Source organism: Elgaria multicarinata, chromosome 4 (assembly GCF_023053635.1).
Source record: "Elgaria multicarinata webbii isolate HBS135686 ecotype San Diego chromosome 4, rElgMul1.1.pri, whole genome shotgun sequence".
Classification (NCBI taxonomy): Eukaryota; Metazoa; Chordata; class Lepidosauria; order Squamata; family Anguidae; genus Elgaria; species Elgaria multicarinata.
The window spans coordinates 58,725,492-58,748,663 of NC_086174.1; the positions used below are offsets into that span (position 1 = coordinate 58,725,492).

The window sequence follows — 23,172 nt, forward strand, 5'->3', positions numbered from 1 at the left end:
GTGTCATTCCTAAACTTGGTTATGTGCTTTTTAGTGGGTAAAGAAACATTCTGCATTGCAATAGAAGTTTGCATGCCGAGCTTAAAAATATAAATTCATTATGTACACACAGAAATTGAAGTGGTTACAGTGTCTTCTCGCTGTATTCTCACTGTGTATTTTCAGAAATGAAGAAAGCAGGGCCGAAATCTAATTGTATAAATGACAGTGTAATAATAAATTATATAAATGTTAGTGTAATTAATAAAACTGGCAGATGTTCTATCTTAGAACCCAATTCTTATAGCCGACCTGCATGAAATTGCAAGCAACGGGAACACACAGTTGGAAGCACCAATCTCTGCATTAGTATTAGAAAGGAAATATGGCATTGGGAACCCACCACCCATTTGGTGGTGTTTTGAATATTTTAAACAGTGGCAAACTTAGGGTGCAATCCTATGTATGTTTACAATGGAAAATGTCATATAACTCCCAGCAATCTGAGAGTTGTAGAGTTTTTTCTGTCTAAACACAGGATTGTGCCTGTATTGTTTTAAACTTATTGGTTATTTATTTTTTGCATGGGAGTGACTTGTATTTGAGAATGGGATTAAAACTAAAGACGACATTTTCCTTGGTAACGTATTTAGCCCTTTAATGACCAAGTAATTGGTGTGTCATGAAATGGTGTGTGTATGAAAGGTGGGTTTGTCTGTTTCGTTTTGCTCCATCCAGTGCTGTTTACTGAGGAAATGGAAATTATTTAGTCCATGCTAGTGATTTCTGGCAGAGAAAGATGCCAGCTGTGTGTAAGGTATTCTGACTTAACACAGTGAATGAGGTTTGCAACCTGAGCATTCCAGCTCTTCTTTTTTCACACATTATGTGGTAGCAAATCTAGATTCCTGCCAATAGACTGTGGGTGGGACAGAGGGCCCAATTGTACTGGGACCAGAAAAACTTTTTTGGTACCCCTACATGCTGGTGGTCCTAGAAGGGCTGGTTTCCTGGGGCCCTGTTTACCTTTGAACTGATAGTATTTCAGGAACAGCGAACATCTATGATGTGTAGTTTTGATAGACATATAAAAAAACTTCCTCTACTTTTATAGACCAGGTTCAGATAACACACTGTGGCTCGTGGGCATGATGAGCCATGGCATTGATGGGCACCCGATTGCATATGCAACCCCCATGCCCAGCAAGTGTTGGTTATGTGACGTTTAACAATCTTTGCATCACCCTAAAACAGACCATGGATTATGCAAGGGTTGTTAACCCACACTTGTTGGTTTCACACAACACGGCTATCGTTGGGGGAGATGGCATATGGAAAATGGTGGCTGCATATGCCCTACATGCACCACAGCCTCACCGTGCTGTAAATAACTCTTGATGGGCTGTTGTATCATGCAAACAGCTGTAATGGGTGGTTTGGCTAAAATTCTTTAAATATGGTTTAAAACTTTGCTTGGAGAATAATATTAAAGGTATTTTTCCTGGATAGGAACAAACAGGCTAAAATATTAAATGGTCTTATACTATATTTTGTCTTCTCCCTGATTTTCCAATACTGTACCCCAAATACAATATGCATTGTGCAGCTTTTGGTACAGATAAGACTATTTCTATTAAAATTAAACCATAATGCTTCAGTTTCATTATATTTTCCAGAGAGTCTTAAAAGATTTGAAAAAATACTAACAAACATATGTCTAGCTTGTGCACATATAGATATGGTGTTAATAGTAAGTGGTGACTGTTTTGACAGAGTTTTGAAGGCACTATTGTGTGGGAAAGCCAGGATCTCCAAGGCCTTGTTTCCAGAAATCTTCATAAAGTGATGGTGAATGATGGCGGAGGTGTCTTCAGAATCACTACGGTCTGTCCTTTTATTCCTGCATCTAATATTTATAATAAGGCAGTGCTTTGATAAACATTTTAAGCATGTCAGATTCTAAAATAACTTCTTATCCTTTTTGTCTGATTGTTCTACCAGAAATCAAAATGACACTTTTGGGTCATTTATCTTTGTCTTTTAACAATTTTTGGTATTTCTGGCATTATGCAACTGTTCACAATTTTTTAAAAGTTCACAATTTAAATAAAGGACTGGATCTGGGTATAGGTTGGGTCAACTGTGCTATTGGAAGTCGACTTCTCTGCTCCCACCTTCCCATGGCAAACCTTTTAACCCCCTGAAAAATCTACACAGTGGGGACGTCCTGCTGAATATGGTGAGCTGTCATATGGAGAGAATATATGATCCTCAATATATTGAGGGGGGGGATCCTCAAAAATTAGGTGGATGGAACTTCTGCGAGCAAATCCTACCTTCTCGCCTAAGATCCTTTCCTCTTGTGGAAGGCAGATTTTGGAGCTAATCCAAAGTCTCCAGAAGTGAAATGCTAATGTTCCTACCCCATCATGACTTCTTTACGAATACATTTAAACACCACTTTGGGAGGTGTTTGATTTAGCTTATGATCTATGAGTAAAATTTTCACCTAGAAAAAAAAATGTTCTGAACTATTATACAAAAATAGTTATAACAAAATTTGAAATTGCTAGGCATGGAGTATAAAATAAGGGGGGGAGGGAATTCCCTTATATAAAAAAAGTTATTATCTAAGTCTTGAATACCATGTCAACTGAAAAAGCTCTATAAAAGTTTAACAAATTATCATACACAGTTTTCTCTGAGTTGATGCACAGACTAACCTGGTACAGATAACTAAAATGTCATGTATTTATCAAGATGGGGAACAGATGTTTGCGTTTTGGTAAAAAGCATATTCAGTGAGCAAAATAGTTGCAGTTGCATCATACTGAGGAGTTCTCCCACCAGTACAGGGTCAGGGGGAAATGACTCTTTGGGTCCAGATGCAGTGCTTTAATCACTGCTAAGTGGCCTATTAAATAACAGAGATGTTTATTTCTAAATGTCGAAGTATGGCTGAAGTTAGGAAGAGTTAACTTGGGGACAAAGTAATCCTTACATTAAACATATGGCTTCTCTCAAAAATAGTGGGCCAGTTCACATGATCACTGCAGCCCACCATGGCTTATTTAAGGCACAATGGATTTAAATGTTGTAAACCGCCCGGAGAGCTTCGGCTGTGGGGCGGTATATAAATGTAATTAAATAAATAAAATAAATAAATAATGTGTGTCAAAATGAATGTTCAAGCCCCAGTGGTGGGTTGCCATGGTTTGTAGTGTTGTCTGAACCCAATTAGGGGTTGTTTGAGGGTTAAACAACCCCTGCCTCTCACTATATTCTAGGTTTCCTTGTCAGTGATGACGATTGATTTGGGAAAGGTTAACAGAGAAAGTTTTGTCATTACAATATGAGTGCTACTAGATGTTCTAGAGAGGGAGGGAAGAGCTGCTGTTTTTGTGGTGGCAGCAAAAATATATTTAGTATAATGGCCTGGTTTGCACATAATGTTAACCCATGGTTTATTGCCCTATTCACAGTTTGACTGGCAGACAATCAAACAAACTGGTTTATTTTCTCAGTCCCTATTTGTATGTTTCCCTCCTTCACCCACCCACTCCCTCCCTGTATCCCAAATGCCTTTGTGGCATGTAAAGCAGGTAGTTTGCTCCTGCCAACTGCCTCTGTAGCCCATGAACAACACACAGTTCTGGGTATATACATAATGACAATCCATGGTTTAACCAGGGATGGGAAGACTTCAGGCTTGTGGAATCTACTTTGCTTTTTTCCTAGAATCCCAAGAACCGCTAACTGAGCCAAGTGCAAAATAGTGGCTCAGGTGGGCTGATATATGCCAAGGATTAAGGAACAGGGTGCCTCCAAGCATATACTCAACACAGATTAAATTCTTTCACACTAAAATCTTCTATTGGTTTTCTGCTAAGCATTCATTTTCAACAACATAATTTGGCAGATGGTGGTGGTGGTGACATTTTAGTGGTTAGTATTGTCAGACAATTGGGAGGCAGAAATCCTTGCTGATCTACTGAAAATTCTCCAGAGCACTACCAGTAGATCCTGATCTACCTTCTGCCAACCCAACAATAAACCATGGGATCTCTTTCTGGATTGTTCATGGTTAACAAACCATGGCTTGTCAGAGCAGCTATGCTCACAAATCACTACAGATTACTATTATCTGCGAACAAGGTCTACGTCTAACTTTGCTCTGAGACCTCAAGAAAAAAAAAAGGATCAGGCCAAGAAAATATAGATGTCTGTGTTTTGCTTTATCTTTATGGAATATGTCTTATCTCTGCCTTTTAAAAGCAGTAGAGCTGCTTTGGTTAGCTACAAGTATGACTTGTGTTGGGAATCTCTGCCTTTAATACGAGAAGCAAAGGGAATGGTTCATCCCCTCCTCCTGGAAATAAAGCTCTTGTAAGTGCAGAGTTCATGGATTAAATTTACTTCTGGGACCCCAGCATATTGCCCAAAGAACTGAACTGGTTATAGCCCTGATGATATAACTTGTGACTTTATGGCTTCAATGTAACTGTTTACAGGCTACTCTGAGCAATTGCACTTGGATTAAGGCATCTTAAAGAGCTCCAGGAACTCTTCTTCTGTAAAAGAGCTAGGTTCTAGGTAACCAAGAATTTGCAGGGCACTAAGAAATGTGTTGTTGTTGTTGTTTGAAGAAAACCGTGACAGTAATAACCAGTTTTCACACATTTTAGTTTTGTAGAATAGATATGACAATAGTAAAACTTTAACTAATCCTCTTCTTTTTAATTTCTCTGTGTAATAGGCAGGGGAAGGGTCATTGCCACATGAATTTACACAAGGTGTGGAGGGGATCGCAGGAGGGTTTATTTACACAATTCAAGGTAAGAATATAAACATTCAAGAAGCATCAAAAGGCGTAAGCCACTAATGGCTTTGCTGTGCTGATGCTTCCTTCCTCTGGTGCTTTACAGGTAGCTGAACCTTAATAGAAATGCCTGGGATATGTCATGGATCAGTGGCTATGTACCTTTCAATCAGCTATCACAATCCCAGAGCACCCAGTCTGGCCGAGAGCTGCTGCTGCTGCTCTGACCACTTACAGATAGCTATGACTAATGGTGCACAAGCACTGGGCAATGCAGTCCCCCGGCTTTTAGGTGTGCCTGGGAGGTTTGCCTGTGTTCTGCCATAGAGAGGAAGCCCATGATTTTTTGTTGGGTTAACTCTGGATTGTTTAACCCTTAAGAGTTCTGGATTCTGATGTCACAATAACAACTCAGGAATGGGGCATTGCTGGCACTGGTTTCGGATGCTGAGGAATTGTGAACAGGGCCTGCAAGTTGTATTTAATTAGTTCCTGCCACCAATGCAACAACTTCCACTGGCAGAATTGAGGGGGGATTTCTCCTCCCCCATGCAGTCTCCCACATGCCTTCTAAAACTGCTGGAGGGTTAAAGACACTCTAGAGTAAATTTGGGGAAGAGGTAAGGGCTGCAGTGGGGAGGAGGAAAGAGGAAAGTCTCTTCTGCAAGCGGAAGTCCGCTTGCACAACATTGGAATTCACCCATTGATTTTCCAATGTGTCCAGTGCTGTCAAATTTTGGACTCATTACATGGCTTTATTTATTTATTTATTACATTTTTATACCGCCCAATAGCCGAAGCTCTCTGGGCGGTTCACAAAAGGCTTTGAAGATTACATGTTTCTTGGATCATCAAGTTACCTATTTGCTGATATACTGAATATGTAAGAGAGTCCGAGGCCAGTTCTACACCAAGCTGGATATAACACTATGAAAGCAGTTTGAAAACAGTATATGGAATGTGTCATGGGCCCCAACAGTTGTCAGTGCACGTCAATACCATTATAAAGCAGTAGTGCAGATCCTGCCTCTGAGAATAAGGACTGTGTATTGCTGTCATGTGAATGATAGTTTCTCCTGCTTCTCTCTTAGAAGGAGAAGTGCTCCAACAAAGCCTGCAGAGTCGCCCTGAAAGATTCATACATCACATAAGTAAACTTGAAGAGGAGGATGCCTTATTGAAGGAAGAAAGCAACACTTACGATGATATTGTTTTTGTTGATGTTGTTGATACCTACAGAAATGTTCCAGCCAAATTACTGAATTTCTATCGATGGTAGGTTGTGGATTTTTTTGCCTGATTTATTTCTGGTGCCAAATTATCAAGGCATTGATATATATTTGCAAGCCTGAATGAAATTCTTGAAATAACTGAAGTACTTTCTGCACAATTAGATTTTAGTAAAAAGAACATGCATGTGTTCTCATTTTCTCTGTATAGTTCATGTCTGTCTTCCTGGCTGCACTCCTCCTTGTGAGGCCATCACATTTTCCCTATAATGGAAGCACGTTATATTAAAATGAGATTCTTCCCCCAACTTAGTGCATCCCTTGCTGTTCTGATTGCTATGTGGAATGTGGCACATGTAGATGATATGCAACTGGTGCCTATGACAATACCGTTATTATTGAGTAACACAGCGTCACTCTTCCCCAAATCCTTCATACATTTTCATTATTGTGTGAACTTTTACTCCTATTTATTTCCCAGTTTTTTAACAACCTTGGTAGTTGTGCACATCCTCCTACTTAACTCCAGTGCTTGAGTGCACATCTAGGTCCATTAAAAATATTAATGAGCACTTCCCTTAGCTCTGCTCTCCTGCTCCTCCATTTAATGTAGCCTTTTAGGATTGTTCTTCCTCTCCGGTACTGTAGTATAAGATGTTGCTAAGAATAAAATATGATTGCAGCCCTTTCTGTTAGTATGGATTTCAGTAAAGCCCTGATTAGAAAGAACAGTTTCCTCCCAATGTTGGAAGAGGAAAATGAAAAATGGCAACCTTTCTCATTAGGCTAAGGATGACAGACTTTACAAAATCATAGCTCATTACTTTCGTGTCTAAAAGGAAATTTCAGGTGATATGGCTTGTTATGCCATGTTGCCACAGGGAATTGGAAAACTGAATCTGTAAAGGTTCCTTCATCTATGCAATTGTTAATGGCATCAAAACCCAAATGTTGAATCATTGATCATCTTTGCATTAGGCCTTTTTCAATGTAGAAATGACAGCATTGTAATGTATGTTAAGAGAGACTTTTCTAATACATTCTCATTGTTTTTGATTTGGTTATAGGACGGTAGAAGCAGCAAGTTTTGATGTATTGCTGAAGACAGATGATGACTGCTATATAGATTTGGAGGCTGTGTTCAACAGAATAAAGCTTAAAAGCTTGGGGAGACCAAATACGTGGTGGGGAAAGTGAGCATAATCATTTCTATATGCTGTATTGTTGTATATGTGGCACTGTACAAGGTTTCATAAGGAAAAATAGATGGGTTCCTGTGAGTAGTATAGTGGTACATTTTGAAGTACAGATGCTCTTTGTGGCAGCCCTCATATCCACGCCTACATAGCCATGATGCCACAGAATCCCATCTGGTTACTCTCCCAAAGAAGCAGAATGGATTATTGACCACTAAAGATGGATATGGCACTGTGAACTGTTTTTGGTCTCATGTAGCATTTTGTAGAACTCGCCCCCTTTCAGTCAAAGATCATAGAATGCGAGGTAAGTTATTTTGGCATGTGATACAGAAAATCTCACAATTGTTTTTCCATGGAAAATGCAGTGATACATTAAATAACTAACAATTTGCAAAATCACTTGCCTCGTAGCCACCTCACTAAGGGGTAATTCTGAGCCTCAGCTAGATACTTGTAGAGAGCCTATAAGCAGAGCATGAATATAATATCTCTTTCAGAAACAACAACAACACTTACTTATTATCCAGTCAGGCCATACACCTACAGAAACTCCTCTCAGCCAGAGGAAATACCAGAGTACAAAGGTCAGACCCCAAGATTATCACCCAATAATTCTTCTGGACATTACTAGTAAATTATATGAAAGACATCTTTTAGACAAGCTAGAAAATTGGGCGTCTGGGGAGAACCTCCTGGCTGAAGAACAAGCAGGCTTCCAGTGTGGTAGATCTACAGTTGATCCTTGCTTTCTATGAAAATACTTGGTAGGAAAATATACATCCCCTGCCCCCCATCACTCACTTTTTGCTGCATTTGTGGAGTCTCTCTCTCTCTCTCGCTCACACACACTTTCCCCCATTTGAACAGATATTCAGAGGTATACTTTCTCTGAACATGGAGTTTCCATTTAGCTATTTTAGATAGAGGTGGTGGTAAGTACTAGATAACCCATTACATGGTGGGCTACTTGTACCATGGGGAAAAGATAACTGTTCCCCCACACACCCTGAGTATCCAACTAGACTTTCACAGAACTACTGTACTTGCAACACTTTTAAACACGCACCTTCTTGCTCAAATTTGCTGAAAGATAGTGGGTTGAGATAGTGGCTCGGGTCGCACATGACAACCCATGGTTTATTGGAGCCACATGGGAGTGAGCAAGCATGCTGCCTCTTGCCTACTTAACACTTCTGCTTTGCATGTGCTTTCAGCAACAGCCCAGGAATGCCGTGTTCCTGGATTGTTTGATGCAAAGTGCAAACCCAGAACTCTGGATTGTTGAGGAACAAACAACCCAGAGTTTAAACATGTGGTTTGTTATTGGGTTAAAACTCTGGATTGTTTGTTCCTCAATAACCCATAACTCTGGGTTCACATCAAACAACCCAGTAAAGTTGTTGATGAAAGCAGCTGCAAAGCATAAGTAACAAGTGTGCAGGAGGCAGCACACTTGCTCTAGTGTGGTCCTGCTAATTTATGGGTTTAACAACCCATGAATTGGCATTACACGTGAACCAAGTCAGTGTAAGTGGACAGGAAATTTTCTTGGCATTTCATAGTAGTTTAAAGTTATTTGGAAGGGAACTTAGATACAAATTACGCCAGTGAAGTTGAGGGATGGAAATTGTATAAGTGTCAACGAGTGTTATATGTGTGTTAAGGGGGCTCCTGATCCTTTATAGCCTTTGGGGGGTATTTCAAAATGCACATGGGTCCCAGATACCATGTGCACACATATATTCCTGAGAGTGGGTTTGGGAAACTAGACACTCAAAATGAGCTTAGGATATATTGTTATCTGCCCTGGAACAGTGTGGGAAAGAAATCTGAGTAAAGAAATGATTTCTTATGGCCTTCAAAGCCAGTTTGATGTAGCTTGTTACATTAAGTATGTTCCTGTAGAGCTTTGTTGATGATGATGATGATGATGATGATGATCTTCTTCTTCCTCTTCCTCCTCCTCCTAACTCTTAAGTGAAGAACTTTAATTATAGAGAGTTTCCCTGACCTTAAAATGTGGTGTCTGGGCCACTGCATCTGGCATTTAAGAGGAAACAGGAGCTTCAATGAGACTTCCAAAATTGCAACTGTAGTGTCAAGGGGGGGGGAAGGGGGGGGAGAGGAGAATTTGGCTGGGATGATTAAGGCTTTAGGGAATACATACCTCCATGGTCCTTAGTACTCTTTGTGCCAGTGACTTCTGTCAGCATGATCATGTGATCCCTTTCACAGTATCAAAGACCCACCAAAAAGGGGAAAAGAAAATGTAAATACCGAAGTTTTAAAAGCCAAATCCAGGAAGTGGGGTGAGCTCTCCTGTTACTTGCATTCTGAAAACTGAATCATAAATGGGAGCAAAAACCCCAGATAAATTAAAAACCACTGTCTGAATTTGTACTACAGTTCCCATAATACCTGAATATTAACCATGCTGGATATGGCTAATGGGAATTGTAGTACAAATCATCTGGAGAAGGCAGGAATCAAGCTGTAGTAGAAGTGTACCATGTCTTCCTAGGAAATGGAGAAACTGATTAAATTGTCTGTTTACCAGCTCTAGATGAAGGACTTGATCCCCCAGTCAAGCCATTGACAGAGAGCATGGGCTAGAGAGTTGTTTGCTAATTATCTATTGAGACAACATGATTATTTTGGTCTTAAGTTTCAGATTAAATTGGGCAGTCGACCGGACTGGGAAGTGGCAAGAACTAGAGTATCCAAGTCCTGCATATCCAGCCTTTGCTTGTGGGTCTGGTTATGTTATTTCCAAAGACATTGTAGAATGGCTTGCAAGCAACTCAGAGAGACTAAAGATATATCAGGTAAGTATTTTGATGAAAGGAAAAGGAGATGAAGTGGAAAACACTGGGATCTCTACTTAAAGAATAATTTGGTCTCAGGGTTCCACCTATAGCTAGACTGCATGAGCAACTCTTTGGTCCCACCTTCCTTCCTTTACCTTCCTTTTCCCAATAAAGTGGGGTTTAGGCTGCAGATGTAGGGTGACCGACACTCCAGACACTTTAGGTTTAACACAACAGTTTACTAGAATATTAAAGCAACCAAATTGCAAGTAAAGGTATTTAGTCAATAGAGCTGAGTGATACAAAGGCATTAAAAGAAAATAAAAGTTGCAAAAACGCAAATTCTTTTACCCTAGCTGCATTTAGGCATTTCTAGCTGCTGCTTCCTCGTGCTCTTGTCTTTTCCTGCTACTTTGGCTGGCTTTCTCCTCTCTTTTTATACCCTCTTCCCCCTAAACAGAAAGTACTGTCTTAGCCTTGAAAAAAATGAAACTTAACTGGAGAATTGAAACTTAACCAGGAAAATGAATCTTAACCAGAGAAATGAAACTACTCCTCTCAGGGATACTATCTCCCAACAGAACCCCCTCCCCCCCCCCCCCGGCCTCTAAGGCCTGATCTTTTTACTTTGCCTCTATGGGCTTCAAACCTTCACATCTTTCCCCCTTCTTTTAAAGTGGAACAATTTTTCTTAAACCAAGGGAAATTGTGGAATGTCCAACTTAACTAGGGTGACCATATTTGGGAAACCAAAAAAGAGGACACCTAGTGTGTGTGTGTGGGGGGGGGGAAGCAGCTTTCTGAGTGGGGGGGGAAGCAGTTTTATTCCCCCGCCACCTTAAAGAACCCGATTGGAGTGGAGGAGGGGAAAGGATTTCATTCTGCACCACCACCATCCACTCCAATTGGGGCCTTTTCTATAATGTCCACGAATGACCCACTTTCCCCTTTAAGACCTCAATTGGAGCTCGGGGTGGGGGAATGATGTGCCTCAAGAAAACATGTCACTCCCTCCTGCCATGCTAATGGCAGCCTTAAAGGGGAAGGTGTGTCATTCCAGGACATTATTGAAAATTATAGAAAATCCCCTGACACCATGGAAAGAACAAAAACCAGGACAAATCCGGGGAAATCCTGACAGTTGGTCACCCTAACTTAACAGAAGGCTACAGTCTTTACTGCCGGGAAAGAGTATCTGTGATAACATTCTCTCTCCCCAAAACATGCTCAATGTTCATCTGGAATTCATTTAACTTCCAGGACCATCTCTGGAGCTTTGAGTTGGTATTTTGCATAGTCTATATCCATTGCAAGGCATGGTGATCAGTCCATAAAGTAAATTCCTGTCCAAAAATATAGGGCTTGAGCTTGTCCATTGCCCACACCACTGCCAAACATTCTTTCTGTATGGTAGACAAGTTTCTTTCCCTTGATAAGAGTTTTGTACTCAGGTAGGCTACTGGGTGTTTGACAGAGTCACGTCCCTGTAACTACACAGCTCCAATGCCACTGGGAAGCATGTGGAGATTTGGAATGAAGCCAGAAGCTTCACAGTATTACACTTTGCTTGTTTTTTTAGTTGTCTGGAATTGTTCAGTTTCTCCAACTATGCTTCTGTTGCTTCAAATATGGATGTGAAGGTAACTATACACTTCAGAAGTGTTGTAAAAATTGATTGATTTATAAAGCATAGCACAAAGTTCATTCATGAAGCATGTGGGTTAGGCAGCCAATTTTAGTCCTGAGTTTTGAGTCCACTGAGACTAACCTGCTCTCCTTGTTTTTGTTTTGATTTAAATCATACACTTAGGGTGAAGATGTGAGTATGGGTATTTGGATGGCAGCCATTGGGCCAAAACGATATCAGGTATGTTTTACTAGGCAACAATCCTAATGCACACTTAGTTGGGAATAAGCTCCATTTAACTCAGTGGGATTTCTGAATAAACCTTTATAGGATTGCAATGTCAAGATATATATTTTACTCAGCTACTTTGACAAGGTGATCAATTAAGTGCGTGCATATTACTAAAGCCTCAATAAAAGGTGCCGCCTTTTAGAGATATTGAAGGAAATATGTGAATATATACAATTTAATAAATAAGCAATTACACATTATTAGAAGGAATGCTGTATTTTTGTTCCCCAGGACACTAACTGAAAATAAAATAGCCTCAAACTATAAAGAAGGGCTCTCTTAACTTTTAGTCTTATCTCTTAAAACAAGGCTCCATGATTAATCAACTAAAACTTAACTCTAGGATCCAAAAAACCAAGAAACTATTTCCCATGGTGTCTAAGCTAGTTTTTCCTCAAACACCAGCCCAGCTTAGCCACTGTGTTCATGAATATCTGCTTTTGAAAAACTGAGGACAGATTGCTTACATGTAACTGGTTCTTTGAGTGGTCATCTGTGCATTCACACTTTTTAAATTATTATTAATAATAATTTTATTTCTATACCACCCAATAGCAGAGCTTTCTATACCACCCAATAGCAGAGTACCACATAATATCAAAACATTAATATTTTTTTTAAAAAATTAAACAATGACAATAAGATACTAGGAACCGATAAAACAACTGACCATAGAATCCCATCAGAAGCCATGAAATGCCTGAGAGTAGAGGACAGTCTTAATTTGGTGCTGAAAAGATGACAGTGTTGGTCCCAGGAGGACCTCAGTGGAGATACCATTCCACAGTTGGGAGAATGCCACCGAGAAAGGCCACCTCCCTTGTTGCCACCCTCTGAGCTTCCCTAAGATGTTGTCATATGGGTTTTACCCCTCTACAGAGGCTTGGTTCAAATGTTGTAGAGCTGAAGTTTATGGCAGGAAAACAGACAGACCTTCAATAAGGGAGTGAAATACTGAAATCGCTGCTAACTAACCTTTAGAGTGCAAAGACTTACAGTCTTTACAGAAAGCAAACACCCTCAGTAAGGCAGAGGTTGCCAGGTCTTCTCCATGCTGGGCTACAAAATGGACACACGTGGTCCACATAGTCTCATAGGACCTTCTAGTGGCCAGTTTATGAGCTGTCGGTATCATTGCCTCTATCTTTGGTGTTACTGCTGTGAATAATACACTGCCATGCCTATAGGTCCAGGTGACATATTTCTCCTTTATCTGGGGAGAAAAGCCCAGGGCTTGCCAGTAGCTAATCATACATGTGTTGCAACATGAGGAGAGTAGTAAACCAAGGCTGTCAGAACCAAAGCTTACCTCCCCATCAAGAGGTGGATAACATTTGTACACCTTGGTAAAGACCCAGTTGTCCATTGCTAAAGTGTACCAGCCTCCATGAAGTGACAATGTCTGCTGCTGAACATCAGGCCAGTCATGGTCAAAGATGCTGCTTTGACGAATCAGACAGCTAATGGATGGATGCTCAAGAGTTCTTGGAATGAAAAGATGACTGTGCCTGAAAAGACCTAGTGGCTGTGCTCTGGAAGTCTAGATTAACTCCTATGCCAACCCCAAGAACGGGGTGGGGGGGATTGCTGGGCATCGACCTCCATACACTGAGAAAGATCCTTGGAGTAGTTGGGACTGCTATGTCATAGTGGGCTGCTTGCCTCAAGCTCAGGGAGGATCCAGGGCAGATGAAGGAAAGAGAGAGAGAGAAAAGAGAGAGAGAGAGAATAGGTTGTGGTGGTACTAGAGCTGTCTCCACAGGTACCAAGGCCATGACATACCATAGACTTTATACTGTTAGTTTTACCCTACCTTGTACCTGTTTTGGTGCATTCTCTTCCCCTCCTTATTGTTTTATTATGGTTTTATTAGAATGTAAGCCTGTGCGGCAGGGTCCTGCTATTTACTGTTTTACTCTGTACAGCACCATGTACATTGATGGTGCTATATAAATAATAATAATAATAATAATAATAATAATAATAATAATAATAATAGATGGTGCTGAGCAGGCATCTATAGATACTGAGGTCCCAGCTGTTCCCAAGGAGCATTTGTCCTTACTCAACAATGACATGGCTGGTTCGGAGCAGACTGGACAATCTATAGTTATGGTGTCAGCAGCCTGTTCTGTTCCCACAGGGTCGCTTGGAGCCTAGATGAGCAGTCGTGGCATGTATGTCGGGTAAAGCTCTAGTAATGAGGGCTCGGTTCCAGGAGATGGCCATTTCCCAGGCAGAGCAGGCATGAGACAGTTCCCCCTGTGGGTGGTAGCTTGCGCTCATCCTTAATACCTTTGTAGAAGGGAGTCTTCAAGTTCATGCGCTCTTTGGGGAGTGCCTGTCAGCACAGGACCCAAAATAAAATGCAAAAATGAAGAAATGGGAGAAGAAAACAAATAGAAACATGAAAGAAACAAGGAAAAGAAAAGGGGCAAGGAAGACGCAGTTCTTTCTCTCAAGGAGAGAACAGTTCAAACAGTGCTGCTACTGCAGCAGTGAAAGAGGAACTCTGTGGGAACAGTGGGCGCATGTGCAGGGGAAATGGGGGCAGGCTTCCCATCCTCAGTTCTAGAACATTCCAAGTGGGGCTCTGCACAGGTGTGCAGAAACTCAGATGTGTGATGCACAGAGACCATGAAGAAGAATTTGTGATATGGTAATGGAGGAATTAAAAAAAAAATCTTACTAGCACAAGCTCCATCCAATTATTTTTGTGACAGGGCAAGGCAGTGTCTCGGGAGGATAAGCCAATGTGCTTACAGAAAAGTAACTTCCAAGGGATCGATACATTTTTTAAAAAAAAAATTAAAGGAGGAAAGCAAGCATGACTATATTATGTAGCTTTTGTATAGTCATAAGATGCATATGCCCTTTAACAATAGATTAGAAATGTTTAGAACTCTTTAAAATGTAATCATAAAACAAAGCATGACCAGACCGCCCAGCCAAAAAGCACCAAGCATAAATAAATTACTAACACACACAGAGCCAAATATAAAGAGGGATATTTTTCTTTAAGTATAACATAAATATTTATATGTTTATACATGTTTGTTTCATTGTACTATAAATCTTTATACTTAATCCCATTATTGTTTCCTTGTAAGAAGCTAAACATCACCTCTGTTTGTTTCCAAAATCTTTGGAAACATTTGGTCTAATGTTTCCAAACCTTTTGGCAGCAGATCACATTTTCCTCATAATTTGAAAATGGAGGAATACTATCCTCTTGCAGTCAGAGAGACAGATTGCTTCTTTCAGCACCCTGAAAAATGAGCAGGCATCCTCATTACAACTGTGGTACATTCCTATGTTAATAGTTATGTCACTTGCCTATTGTCTGTTGGGACAATATTAGTGACTATATGTTGACAAAGAGTGCCGGGGGTTTAATTGCCTCATAAGGACTCCCCAAACTAGGCATAGAGTAGCATCCTGGTGTGGTCTGGCCCACAGTTTGGGAATCGCTGGTCTAGCCATCACAATTAGGCATGTTTTCCAGTGTTGAGTATACTTCCTTTAAGCTCTTTAAATCTGGGATCTCCAGCATGGTGCCCATGGGCACCAATGTACCCACACACCCCTCTCTTTGCACCCACCAGGCTCCCTCCCCTCCCCTTTTTCATTTTATTAAGATTTTACTCTTTAAAAAATGTAGGCTTGGTGTGCTGCCTCCAATGCCATCTTTTTGGGGGTTCAAAAGAGTGACTTCGTCTTGGAACTCAGATCTACACCCCTTCCTCGTATTAAGGTTCTTGAGCAAGTTACTTTTTTTTTTTAGCCTCAACAGTTTGCCTGTTGAAATGGGTTTTGGGTCATACCCAGCATGGTAGCCATTTTGTGAGAGTGCCCACAGACCCAGAAAAGTTGAGGTCCCCAGTCTTAAGTGTTCAAGGGTGAGGTATATAGATAAACTCACCAAGTTGGCAATATATTCAATTTATAGGGATTATGGCTTGTATCCAGAGAGTCCCTAACATGAGTTGAAGGTACTTCTGCTAGTGCAGGGGGAAGGAACTCCCCAATTTCTGCAGATCCCCACTTTGCCCTCAGCAGCAGCTCTTGAAGGTTCCTTAACCCAACAGCTCCATGATGTGTTGAGGTGGAAAAAAATTAGTTATGCAAATTGTTTGCCGTTTTTAGGCTTGTATCCATATTAGAAGCAAATTAGGGTCCTGAGTCTCATTCAAAAAGAAAATATAAGTGAAAGCAACTGTGATGCATTAGTGATGTACAATGTGTTTCAGATGTCACTTGCATTATTGCCAGTCAGCTCATACCCCTATTCTGAAATATGAAAAAAAAAGTTCCATAGATGTCAGCGGGGCAACTTCCATTGCAATCCAGCAAACCCAGACTTGGGGGAAGTAAATTTTTGGATCAGCAGCAGGCCTTTTGAACAATGGCACCATTTTATTCCTAGAGAGATTTGTTCTGCCTTTTTTGTTACATTGGAATTAGATGCATTATAGCTACTCTGATAGTGGATCTTCATTGTGGCTTTACAGTATATTTTATTGCTGCTTTTTTTGATCTTTGATACTAATTTTTCTCCATTCTTGTGTTTATTCTTGGATGTAATTTGTTGTGTGAGGTGTGCAACAACGGGTTTATTTTTATTTATTTTTATTTTTATTTATTTATTACATTTCTATACCGCCCAATAGCCGGTTTCCCCAGAACATCATGTTTTGTGAGTAGGTATGGGTATAGCAATGTATGTAAGCCTTACACCTCCTAGTTCCCTTGCGAAAATCCATTAGGTTCCGCAATTTGTGGGTCACAGCTGTAATTGCAATTGCAAAAGATCTTGGCCAGTGATCTGTACCAGCTGGTAACATGTAATCTGATCGCTGTTGCTTAAAACACAAACACTACACTGGGTTTATTCTTTATATTTACAGCGCGCTCTTACCATGTTAACGACACTGTAAGGAGCTGGTGTGAACAGTTGAATGTTTATTTACACTTAGCTGATGAGGATGGTGAAAAATCAATTGAGTAATTCACATTTCTCTCCCACCCCCAAACCTCTGGCTTTCTTTTAATACATTGTCTCTCTTAAACCAGTATTTGCTACCACCTCTATTCCTAACTTGGTCCATATGTCAAGGTAAATAATATTCAGTAGAGTTGGAAGTGCAAGTACCAACCTACCCCATCATCTATATTTTACGATTGCATGTTCCAAGAGAACATTTGTCTAAACAATTCCACCTGAAGTTAACTTTGGAGCTATGGTTTAGTGGGTTTGTGACTTTTTATCAGTGTTTACAGCATTTTGTTTGCTCTTAAAGAGCTACTGAAATAATTCTTTCAAAACAGGACAATCTTTGGTTATGTGAGAAGACATGTGAGAGTGGTATGCTATCCTCTCCTCAGTATTCTCCAGAGGAACTTGCAGAGCTCTGGAAAATAAAGGAACGATGTGGAGATCCCTGCAAATGTGAAGAAAGATGAAGTCTTGACAAAACAAATTACAGCATCATCTGAACAACACTATAGGAAAACCGGTAGAGTATTCAGTGACGCATTGGAGAAGAAATGAAGGAGAAAGTCTCCAAGCAACTTCTAACAAAGGAATTCCATGAATCTCCCCTGTAGTTTGTTGCTTGTGTCAAATGTTGTGCTCCTACCCTACTGCTTACATGCAATGAGACAGGTATGTACATTCACTATGGGTTGCAAACTACAGCCGGAATTCACACATTCTTCACAGAAGTGCTTCATGTTGGTAATTTGTCTTGTGTGAAGTAGCCCCTAGAGCAGTGTTTGCACATTCTCCATTCTTTTTCATAAAGGGATACTTTCCATTTAGAACATACTCCAGAATAGTTTTACAAAGCCAAATATGAACGCAAAGCAACTTTCTTTACTAGTAAACTACGAAGTTTAACCCCTCTCATGCATTTCATGTATAAACAAATAAGGAGGGTAGGCTTAGGGATGCAGGTGTCCTACTGTAAGAAAATTGTGCAATTAAGCCTGCAGTTATGTGCCAGTATACCTTGCCTTATAGGTCAATTAGTACAATGCAGTGGCTTAAAGCTTGAGAAATCAACTGACTGTAAAGAAAGGTGTAGAATGCTGCAGTAATTCTACATCATCTTTGTACTTTTAACCAACAGTTGGAGGGTTTAGGACAGCAGGTTCTTTCTCCATGCAATATAAGGCTAGGGGTTGTTTTTTCTCTAGTGAAGTAATTTTACGCTTGTTCATAATGTATGGCCACTGGGGCGGGCGGGCAGGCAATAAGAATACCTCAGCTTTTAACTGACTTGTATAAGTTAGCAGTGCAGCACAAACCGTGGATTAAACTTACTTTCATTGAGTTGGTTAAAGCTTTCCTTTTCTCAAAAATGAGGCATGGCACTGTTTTAGAAAGATATTTATTAACAAAAGTGCAGGATCTAGTAGTTTGTCTAGCCAATAGCTTTCCATCTTTTTTATATCAAGGTTCTTCCAGATAAGTTGCAAATCAACATATAGACTTAATTGTAGAAGCTCTGCTAGCAGCATAAAACTACTCTCCAAAAGAGGCATTAAAGGCAGCTGTTACCATCGTACTAGAATGCAGTCTTCATTTTCAATTGAGTAGAATTGCAAGGGCTTTAAGTTATTGTCCAGTTCAAATTCTTTGCCTTTCATCTAGGATAAGAACAGATAGACATTAGACTCACATCTCAATCTTGTATACTTTTTCAAAAGATTAAAGATCAAGCCACTACGTTTCACTGGAAGCTGAACAATGCCCAAAGTATGGTACAATTGCTCCTCTTTAAAGGAATAAATTCATTCAATAGTGTTAGAGTGCTGTGTTGACTTTAGCAGTGTGACAAGTTGTAGTCTGAATTCATGTACTGTTGAGCTTACTTTAGAACTCTCATAGGATAGTTTCAGTTCTGAACCTGGGATTTTAAGTAGCCGATACAGCAATCCTTTGACCTTCTGAATAGTCATGGAATCTGTGCAAGGAAAAGAAACTGTTCAACTACGAGTAGCTACCATTTGATGCATTTATATCACAGCAACTTAAGTTCTAGCAGACACTGATATTAAATTAAGATTTGTTTGACTCCATCTCATGCAGCTCTGAGGAAACTATTACTAGAACCACCTCAATCTGACATTAGGGTAGTAATTATAAACAATACTATAAACCAAATTGATAATTTTCCACTTTATGTATACAACACACTGACTGACCTAAGTGACCTTCAGGACTTAGTTTGTGGTATTTGCTCTTTTGTATTTGACATTATGAGTGAAGCCCTTCCCCCCTGCAGAAAATGAATGTCATTCTAGGACTTCATATCATGAGGTCCCAAAAACTGTGTTAGCTAGTTAGTTCCAGATTACCACTAGCTTTATGCACTTGAATTATGAACCAATACATATGAAGATGAAGGAGTATTTTTATAGTAAGATTTGAAGGAGTAAGTTAGTTTTTTTTTTAAAAAAAAAAAACTCTATTCGAAATTTGAACAATACAAGATTCTGGGTAATTTCCCCCTACTTCATTTAAAGCTTTATCAGAAGGCACAGCAATAGTGAGTTATTCCTCTATTGTCACAAAATGTACTTAGAAAAATATTTTTCTATTAACTTTTTGAAAAAGCTGTATCATTTTATGCAACTTGTGATAAATGTGATTTTTATTTTAGAATAAATACTTTTCAAAATACAATGACAAATATCTGGTTATATGGACATTATGTACTCTATTAACAGAAATAACAAAGCAGATAGGGCACTGCTTTTCACCAAAAACTCCCAAGGAAACTGATGGGGTTTTTTATCCATAGATTTTTCTTGTTCTGCTTCAAAATAATACTCTTTTAAAGATAGTTTTAAAGACATAGTAGTATCACAATGAGGACAGCTGTTCACTGACTTACAAAAAAAGACAGGAAAAACTGCACCCTCTTTACTACAGAACATGTATGTGAAGGTGACTCAAATAATGTAGACATGCAAAAACAATGAAATGTAGTATTGATTCCTGTCCTTACCTGGTAACTTCTTCTGTATGGGGTTCTGTTCAGGTTTGTCAGGACACTTAAAGGTCAAGGCTGAGGGGGGGGGGGACATGAGTAAGAAGTTGATATAATGCAAACATTCAAAATTCCTCTAAACACAATATATATTTGTTAGAGGCAAGTGAAGAAGCATATGAGTATTTCCACTCAAGTTCAGGTGCAACGGCACTGAAAACTTGTTGAGTAAGGAGGCTTAAACATGTTTCCTTAAAATAATGTACTAATAGGTTATACTACCTGGGCAGGCTTTTGTTAAGAATCAATTTTAGGTTTCCTGTGAACTGAGGAACCATGCCCATTGTACTGAAAAATCAAGTCACCAATGGTGTATATATGGTCTGTTAGGGATGTGCACAAAATTACAACTCAGTTATCCTGAAAACTTCACTTGCTCTGGATACAAACACTTACATAATATACATAATAATTCACTGCATTTTTCTAGAAAATTTGTATTCGATCAATTAGTACAATGTTATATCTTACTCAATAGCTGATTTTTTAGGGAAAAGGGCTGCTCTCTTTTCAGTTCCCCATCTTCAGGGGCACCATATTCTGTTAGGGGAAAATAACACACACACACAAAAAGGTAAGTGATATATTTATTGAACCAATGCCCAAATTTGCTCACACTGGCAAATAAAGGAAGGGCCAAACCTCCTATATTGTTTGACACTTTTCAGATGGTTCCTACTGGTGCAAGCATCATATCTCTAGATGGCTGCATAAGGAGCACAAAGAAGAAAAGGGTCTGATGTGGCATGGACGTTTTTTTCCTAACTGTGTTAGGGCTGTAGTGTCCCATTTCCTGTTTGTCATGTAAACGGATGAGAATTTAGGCAAGTCCATGTACAACCCCCACTTCAAAACTCCCAAGAAATCTAAATACAATAGTACCAATATGCTGAAAACAGAAGAATAGCTCTAGATCCATCCACTAAAGATAGAGAAGCTTAGCAAAACATCTCAGAAGATGAACAGATGAGCCAAAGTCCGCTTGGCTCTACTATTCTGCATGCCCAGTTAAGGATTTTTACAAGGTAGAACAATCTAGGATAATACCTTCTCTTGGTTACAGGCAGGGACAAATGGTTCAGATGCCAAGACGCTCCCCAGATTATCCTGGTAACAGGGCTATCCTAGTCAAGTTCCCCAGCAATATGGTGTACATGTGTATGCTGCCTCCAATACCGGAGTATATAGCGATTGATCGCTTTCTCCATGAATTTATCCAATTGTCTTTTAAAGCTATTCAAATTGTTGGCTATCACTACATCTTGTGGTAGTGAATTCCATAGTTTAATTATGTACTATGTGAAGAAACTGACAGATGTCAGAAAGCAGTGAAAAGGCTGTGATTTCCCAAAAGTGATCTATGAGAACTCACCTCTTTCCCACTTTCTCCCCTTCCCCTTACAAGGCACAGGGTTGGAGTATGACAAGAGCCAAGCAGCAATACTGAGACCTAACCTTTCAGGTGCAAACACAAGGGACAGCGATGGCAGTTCCCCCTTTCCTCTTTGAGTAATACTGCTACTCAGCAGCTGCCACACATATTGGAAAGAGACCCAACTCTAGAGGCATGAGTTAACCTATTCATGTGCCAGTTGTGCCCTTCTTAGTAACAGGAAGGATAAAGGATCGCTGAGGCCAGACTGTTGACCAGAGCTGATTATCAGGACCATGCAATGCGAATTCTTTCTTTTAAAAACAGTATCTCCAGCTTCCATTCCCTTTCTAGGCTGAGCCCTGTATGGCCTGGGATATCTAAAAGACTCTCACATATGAACCTTAGAACTCATTACAATCGTCTTACAGACCCAGGTCATAAGTAATGACTAACTATGGGTAAAAACAACCATAGTTGAGGAAAACGAAGTCTTCATCTACCAGCAGATTCACTTCAATAGAATCTAAAAAGAGTACTATCTGCCTTGTTTCAAATTCTTTTGAAACCCATGGCTAATATAGAATAACACATCCACAATAAGCTTTACAAGAATAGACAACTTCTTAGCTGAACCAGCATTTCACAAGAATGACTTATAGTGATGCCTACATTGGCTGTGAGCTGCTGGTTATGACACTCACTCAGGATTAACACTGTTTCTGTACAACCCAGATGTGACTACAGTTTTCCCCTAGCACTTCAGGACAAAGGGATTTCCCCCCCCTCCCCACCATCTGTAAATTCCCATTCCAGGGCAGTCAAGGCGAAGACAATGTCTTTGATTTTCTGAACCAAGTAGTTCAATTCTGAAATCCAGGTTAGGAAGCTCCAACTCCCATCTATGTCCTATCATACTGTCCTCAGTATTTTCTTCTGAGTGTTTTGTTCAGAAATATATTGTGTTGGATAAGTTTAGTAGTCCATTCCCCTTTCAGTCCTGTTAAGGCTGAACTCTGAGGCAGCAGCCCCGCAGTCCAGGAGGCTCCCAAATGAACCCCAGAGGGAGTGGCAGATGATGGGGTGGAGGCAGCAAACAGGCCAGCCATCAGCACCCAACATGGTGCACTGCAAAGTGAACCAGCCACGGCTCCAATTCAGATGCCACCAGAGGCCCAGAAGCATTCTGAGGGGATAAAGTTGGTGGGAAGTTGGGCTGGAGTGTCGGCCAGTGCTTCACTCTGCCACGCACAACCAGCCACCCTAGAAGTGTTTTTGAAGAAGGAGGAGGAGGACCCCTTCCTTTCCCTACTTTGGGGTGGGGAGAGGGAGAAAGTAGCCAAGGTGGTGCAGGGCACTCCCCGAAACCTGGCAGGTCACTTACGTTTCTCTTTTCCTGCTAATCTGTGAAAAGACTACACCAAGGCAGGCAACTAGCTGGAAACCTAAGACAAAATGCTAGGAGGAAGAAAACACTTCTACTAGTACTATACTTACTCTCACAGAGTAATTGGAATCTGGGATGGGCAGCAAGGAATTCCTCACTTGGATGGTTTTTATTTGGATCCTGATTACCGCCAGCCTTTAACCAGTCAACTCCATATTTCTTTCTATAGTCAAGTTCTGCTCCCTTCCTTTCGTTAGGAAAGATCTGTGGCAAAACAAGAATGTATGGTTCTGGTGAGAATCACCAGAGTAGCCAAATTATAAGGGCAAATGTATTTGATCAGAATTTTTTTTTTTAATGTTCATGCTACTTTACCCAGTTTAGTGAAAAATACAGAATTACATG

The 23,172-nt window shown here is 40.2% G+C and overlaps 2 protein-coding genes across 4 annotated transcripts in view; one reads left to right on the forward strand and one right to left on the reverse strand.

Annotated features, from left to right (window-relative positions):
• Window positions 1-17,974, forward strand: part of B3GALNT2 (beta-1,3-N-acetylgalactosaminyltransferase 2) — a 34,367-nt gene extending 16,393 nt beyond the window's left edge. The window contains exons 6-12 of one of the 3 annotated variants that reach the window (XM_063124359.1): window positions 1,753-1,863; window positions 4,736-4,814; window positions 5,890-6,073; window positions 7,095-7,220; window positions 9,898-10,051; window positions 11,844-11,900; window positions 17,280-17,974. In XM_063124359.1, the coding sequence (XP_062980429.1) occupies window positions 1,753-1,863; window positions 4,736-4,814; window positions 5,890-6,073; window positions 7,095-7,220; window positions 9,898-10,051; window positions 11,844-11,900; window positions 17,280-17,414 (846 nt within the window). In that variant the 3' untranslated portion in view covers window positions 17,415-17,974. Of the gene's footprint in view, window positions 1-1,752; window positions 1,864-4,735; window positions 4,815-5,889; window positions 6,074-7,094; window positions 7,221-9,891; window positions 10,052-11,843; window positions 11,901-17,279 lie in introns of all 3 variants that reach the window. The other 2 variants (XM_063124360.1, XM_063124358.1) reach the window with 2 other exon arrangements.
• A 355-nt stretch (window positions 17,975-18,329) lies between these two features.
• TBCE (tubulin folding cofactor E) overlaps window positions 18,330-23,172 on the reverse strand; it is a 35,858-nt gene continuing 31,015 nt past the window's right edge. The window contains exons 13-17 of the mRNA XM_063124357.1: window positions 22,878-23,031; window positions 20,480-20,548; window positions 19,967-20,026; window positions 18,828-18,919; window positions 18,330-18,602 (exon numbers count right to left, since the gene is read on the reverse strand). Coding sequence (XP_062980427.1) covers window positions 18,510-18,602; window positions 18,828-18,919; window positions 19,967-20,026; window positions 20,480-20,548; window positions 22,878-23,031 — 468 coding nt within the window. The 3' untranslated portion in view covers window positions 18,330-18,509. The remainder of the gene's footprint in view (window positions 18,603-18,827; window positions 18,920-19,966; window positions 20,027-20,479; window positions 20,549-22,877; window positions 23,032-23,172) is intronic.